Source organism: Benincasa hispida, chromosome 5, assembly GCF_009727055.1.
Source record: "Benincasa hispida cultivar B227 chromosome 5, ASM972705v1, whole genome shotgun sequence".
NCBI classification, from domain to species: domain Eukaryota; kingdom Viridiplantae; phylum Streptophyta; class Magnoliopsida; order Cucurbitales; family Cucurbitaceae; genus Benincasa; species Benincasa hispida.
In genome coordinates this window covers 3,153,189-3,159,458 of record NC_052353.1, presented here as the reverse complement: position 1 = coordinate 3,159,458, position 6,270 = coordinate 3,153,189, and the positions used below count along the sequence as shown (strand labels likewise).

Here is a 6,270-nt window from a genome sequence, read left to right as displayed (position 1 = left end):
ATATTTTTAAGTATAATAAAATGTAACAGTATATCAATGATAGATATTTTATTGTACTATATTTGTAAATATTTTAGATAATAATTTATCAATGATAGATATTTTATTACATTATATTTGTAAATATTTTAGTTATCTTACTATATTTGAAAATAGTATTTTTTTTTATATTTAATTTAAAAAAAAATGCTGAAGGACAATTCTGTCCTGGCAATAATTCAGATTCTTTATTAGCATTGCCCAACTTAGAGGGAAGTAGTAGAAAGTGAGCTTTCTTATTTGGTTGCGTTTCAGAGCTATTAATGAGAGAGTGGACACCATAAACCATTATACAGAATCATAAAGTCGTTAACAATGGAGTTTTGGACCTGCTTTATCCTCTTTCTTTGGGTCGTCTTCTTCATTTCTAGCCTTAAATCAAAGATCAGAACTACATCAAAGCTACCTCCGGGACCAAATCCTCTGCCGCTCATCGGAAATCTCTTGGATCTCGGCCACAAGCCTCACAAATCGCTCGCCGCCATGGCTGAAGTACATGGTCCAATTATGAGTTTGAAACTCGGACGAGTTACCGCCGTCGTTGTTTCTTCTTCCGCCATGGCTAAAGAGGTCCTACAAACAAACGATCAATTTTTGTGTAACAGAACCATTCCGGATGCGCTTACAGCTCACGACCACAACGAAGTTGGATTTCCATGGATTTCTGTTTCTCCTCTCTGGAGAAACTATCGCAAAATATGCAACAACACGTTGTTCGCCGGAAAAATTCTCGACACGAATGAGAATCTTCGTCGGAAGAAAGTGGAAGAGCTTGTGGAGATTGTTCGGAAGAGCGCGTCGAACGGCGAGGCGGTCGATTTGGGGAGATTGGTGTTTGCGACGACGTTGAATTTACTGTCCAACACAATTTTCTCTGTCGATCTAGCAGATCCGAATTCGGAATTAGCGAAAGAGTTCAAGAAATACGTTTGGGGAATGTTGGAAGAAGCTGGAAAACCAAATTTGAGCGATTATTTCCCTGTGTTGAGGAAGTTCGACATTCAAGGAATGAGGAAGAGGATGAAGATTCATATGGGAAATATCTTGAATCTTTTGGACTCAATGATTAAACAGAGGATGAAACAACAAGAATTGAATCCTGATTCTGTTCCAAATAATGATATGTTGCATTATCTTCTCAATAACGAAGAGATCGACGCCAAAATCGATGAAAATCAAACCATGCATCTACTACTCGTAAGAATCCTCTCCCACAAAATCCTTCAATTCTAAAATCACAACTCTAGTGCGTGCGTTATTTATCAAGTTTTTAGCTTATATTTAGTCCTTTAGGTTTAATTTAATCCCTAATTTTTTTAAAAGTTTATAATTCTACCTCTAAATTTGGATTTTATTTCTATTTGATGACTAAATTCAAGATTTTATATTCTACATTTAATTTTAAAAGCGATGAAAAATAGTAAAACTTTATTAATTATAATTATATTAATTAGATTTAAATCTTATTTTGATTTTTAAACTTTGAAGCTTATTCTATTTTGTTCCCTAAATTTTTAAAAACGTTTAAATGATGAGATGACTTATATTTTTATATTATTAAAGTCACGTCAAAAGATTTTTAAGATTTCAATTTTGAATTAGTTGATAAAGTGATTTTTTATATAACTCAAAAGTCATTTTGACCGTTTATTTTGGTGCATTGATTGTTGTCATTTTACTTCACATTCATTATCTTCAACACATTCTAGATGCAATTTTATCAAAGAGTTAACAAAAGATTAATAGTAGGAACCAAAATAAACATATTTTAAATATTTAAGGATTAAAACGGTCGTTTTTGAAAGTTTAAGGACTGAAATAGAACAAGATTCAAAATTCATAACCAAAATAAAATTTAAAATTATTAATTATTTTAAATTTATTAACATATATTAACATCAGAGACGGAAAATAGGTATTTAATAAAAAATCAAGGTTAAAAATGGTAAAACTTAAACCAAACTAAAACAAAAATCAAACAAAAACTCAAAATTTAAAAATAAATATTTAACATTTTAAAATTAAAGATGAAATAGAAACTAGAATATATTTTTTCAATTTCCTAATTCCGTGAAAAAAAAAAGGTTCTGTTCGTGGCCGGCACAGATACAACTTCAGCGACATTGCAATGGGCAATGGCGGAGCTATTGAGGAATCCAGAGAAACTAACGAAAGCTCAAAAGGAAATTAGGAAAGTTATAGGGAAGAACAAACCAATGGAGGAAGCGGACATTCCGAGGCTGCCATATCTGCAAGCGGTGGTGAAGGAAACTTTCCGATTACATCCAGCGGTTCCGTTGTTGCTACCGCGTAAGGCGCAACAAGAAGTGGAAATTGGAGGTTTCACAATCCCTAAAGACGCTCAAATTATGATAAATGCATGGGCGATCGGAAGAGATCCGAGGAGGTGGGAGAATCCGGAATCGTTCGAACCGGAGAGGTTTGTGGGATCGGAAATTGACGTCAGAGGGCGGAGCTTCGAGATTATTCCGTTCGGCGGTGGGAGGAGGATTTGCCCTGGGATTCCATTGGCGATGAGAATTATGCATTTGATGTTGGGTTCATTGATTAGTTTCTTTGATTGGAAGGTTGAAGATGGATTTGAGGTGAAGATGGACGATAAATTTGGCGTCACTGTGGAAATGGCTCATCCACTTCGAGCCATCCCTTCGCTAATTATTTAAAATAGAAACAAACTTTGATGTCAATCATAGTTTATTAGCTCGAAAATTTAAAACCCATGAGGGAAAATTTCCTATCCAAGCTTCAGAGAGAAGATTGTATCTAGCCTTTTTCGCGATATCTTCTGCTATAGAACTACATTCTCTAGACATAAAAGAGAGAAATTTCTTCAAAAGAACCAAAAAGATCTCAAATCTCCAATAACTAGCTCGGATTTTTCACCAATAGTAGAAAATTTTCTGTTGATCAAATTTAGAGCTTGGTGTACTAGCAACAAATGTGAAGTAATTTTAAAAAATGAATCTCTTCTCATAATAGGAGAGGAGACTTATTTCTAGAGTGAGTTAATTACAAGATGGTTAACTAACATAACTAATAATTAACTAACTTCTACAACGGTCCAACTTCCTAAGGCTTATATTAGGTTGTTGTCACATACATATATACATTTTAAAACGACCATTTTCATAAATTTGACTAGAACCAAATGAATTTTATAAAATCTGAATAGCTGAAATTTTTGATCGGGTACCCCTAATAGCTATAAAACAAAACTGGAAAATTAAAAAGTGTCTATCAATGTAAAAACTATAGCATTGGATTTAAACATCAAGACTGGAATTTAAAATATGGAAACATGAAAGCATGAGCAGAAACATTTGTCGGATCCCGATGGCACGATCACGGATTCTTCTTGTCATTCGTCGATCTATCCTTGCGTTTACCTGAAAACATATAATAGGAAATGATGAGTATAAAAATACTCAATAAGTGACCCACTGTTGAGTCCACTAGGTGAACTTGTTAGCCTTCCTATCGAAACACAAGTGTAGATCACGTAAGCATAAGGGGCGAACTCAAAGGCACACTTTCATAGGGAGTGATCCCGGAGGGTCACAATCATAAGCATAGGTGGGGATCCCATAGGGACACTGAAACATAAACATAAGTAGCGAACTTGAAGGCTCACAACCATGAGATGTACATAGCCCGATAGGAGTGCTAGCCGTCACCATCAGTCTAACATGCAACATACAACATCCAAATTTTGTATCAAGCCATAGACATGTTATCATATTCATAGTAACATAACTCATGGGTTTTCAAAACACCCTCAACAATCCACCCATTAGCAAGTCCTAGTAAATTATTCCATCACAATAATATCATGTTTTCATATGTATATACAATCTCGACATCAATTTGATTAGGGTGTCTGGTTCGTGGGTGGCCTAGTAGTAAATCGCTTACCTCAAATTAAGTTCTAATAGTATAATCAAGCCAAGCAATCTCCATTTATCTTGGGTAAAATTCTTAAATTCTCCCTTAAACATAAAATGAAATTAATTAAGATACTTTGGCTTTAGCCAAACACAAAAATTATTGTAGTCTCCAAAACTTACCCAATTAGTGGTAAGCAATTCAAAGCTTCAAAATCAGCACGATCAACAAGCTAAACTGTCGAAATTTGACTTTTAATTCTAATAGGCAACAACATTAAACCTTTAAATCCAACTTCCTAAATCACAGTTACATCAATAATTAACTAACACTTCGTGATTATCCAAAAGTTATCAATAAAGATCCCAAATCTTACCAAAATCATGTCGGGACGGGTCTCAAGTCAAGTGGACAACACCTCAACTCCTGCCAAAAATTCCAAATCAACCTTCAAACGTCAAGAGCGAAAGAACTTAGGCCAAAAACTTGTTGGGCACTCGAGATTCAATCAAGATTTAAACCCAAAACTCAATGGGCACTCATAGGCATTCAAACCCAATCCAGAACATCCATGAAATTCACCAAATCTACAAAAATAACCAATCTTGATCTTAAACTTAAGATTCCGGCTGGACAGAAACGTAAGCGGCGGCCTTAGCGGTGGTTCAGCAGCAAAGGCGCGCGTAGACGGTGGCTTAACAACCCAGATCAGCGGTTGGACGAAACACGAATCGAACAGCCTCGCGAGTAAGTGGAACACGGCTGGACGGACGGTCTGCTAGTCGATGACAGGCGGCGACGCTGGACCACATACGCGACCTGCGACGGATGGAATGCGAGCAGGTTGGTTGAGAGATACCGATGAGGCTTCTGCGTGAGAGTGAGACAAATATGTTGAAGAATGGGGGTTCCTGACGGTTGGGTAACGCAAACAAAACCCAACTTATTATCTTTTCTCTTTTAGCCACCCATAAATATATGGTTAAGGTCAATCCTTGTGTTTGACTTTCTTTCTCTTCTCCATCTAAACTTCCAAATCTTTTAAATCCAAATTCACTTGAATCTTAATTGCAAAATTTTTTATCACAAAAAAAAAAAAAAAAAAAACAATTTCGCCCTAGAATTCCGAAATTCACCCAAGTATTAAAGATAATTATCTCAAATTTACTCAAAAGTTTGGGATGTTACAATTCCTATCATTTTAACTAGCTTTTACAAAAGGGCGCTTTCGGCCTTATACCAATCCATTCCTCCCATAATCAAACTCGTCCTCGAGTGTGCTAAGAAGCTAGATAAAAATCATTTGGTGCATAATATGACTTCAAATCAGCAACATTGAAGACGGGATTGACATATAGATCTTTCGGTAGCTCAACTCGATAAGCATTGGTATCATATTTTGCTAGTACCTTACATGGTCCAAGCTATCTATCCTTCAATTTATTTTAAGTTCCAATAGGAAATTGACTTTTTCGTAAATGAATCATCACTAGATCCCCTTCTTCAAACTTTACTTCTCTTCTTGATTTATTCTTGGCTTCTTTGTACGATAAGGTTGTTTTTTCTAAGGGAACATGGACTTCCTTGTGTAGTTCTTGTATTCTCTACACCATATTTTCAGCTTCAATACTTACATTCACGAAGGAAGGTAAGTTTACAAGGTCAAATATGAGTCTTGGAACTCGAGTACATACTACTTCAAACTAGAGATGTCCAAAAAACCAGTGGGGTCGGGGCCTGGTAGGGACCTGTCCCAAATGGAGTGGTGAATCTCCGAATACATGGAGAATGAGAGAGGGAGTGAAATTTTTTTTTCCATTTACAATTCGGGGTCGAAGACAGGGATTATATTCCTTGTCCCTGACCTCGCTGTGTCCCCGCCCTGCCCCGACTTTTGTGCGTATATATATATATATACACACTTTGTTAGGATAAGTATGAATGTTTTAATTATTTAAGTTTAAAACTTTATTAGTTTAATTCCTTAGATCTTGTAATATTTAAGGTAGAATTTTCTAGTGGTTGAATTTTTATTTTTACAAATTATGAGAATTTAGCACTTGAATTTTGATACGTATCTTGCTGAAATGACCAACAATCACCACAACTGCATCATATCCTTATTGTGTTTTAGGAAGGGTAAGTATGAAATCAACTGATAAGTCTTCCTAAATTGTTGTGGGTATAGGTAAAGGTGTGTGTAAGCTGATATTTGTGGAAGTCCCCTTGTCTCTTTGGCATATTGGACATCTTCAAACAAAATTATTAGTGTATCTTCAAATTTGTGGTCAATAGAATCTCATAGAGACTAAGTCAAAAGTCTTATCT

At 35.6% G+C, this 6,270-nt stretch overlaps 1 protein-coding gene and 1 long non-coding RNA gene across 2 annotated transcripts; one reads left to right on the top strand and one right to left on the bottom strand.

Annotated features, from left to right (window-relative positions):
* The first annotated feature begins 254 nt into the window (after nucleotides 1-254).
* LOC120078300 (geraniol 8-hydroxylase-like) lies at nucleotides 255-2,899 on the top strand. The gene is made up of 2 exons (XM_039032536.1): nucleotides 255-1,236; nucleotides 2,124-2,899. The coding sequence occupies exons 1-2, from the start codon at nucleotides 355-357 to the stop codon at nucleotides 2,721-2,723; spliced, it is 1,482 nt and encodes a 493-aa protein (XP_038888464.1). The 5' UTR covers nucleotides 255-354; the 3' UTR covers nucleotides 2,724-2,899.
* Nucleotides 2,900-3,009: 110 nt separating this feature from the next.
* LOC120078301 lies at nucleotides 3,010-4,898 on the bottom strand. The gene is made up of 2 exons (XR_005481980.1): nucleotides 4,319-4,898; nucleotides 3,010-3,446 (listed from the first exon to the last, which is right to left on the bottom strand). It is a non-coding gene; the product is annotated as an uncharacterized LOC120078301 (long non-coding RNA).
* Nucleotides 4,899-6,270: the final 1,372 nt, after the last annotated feature.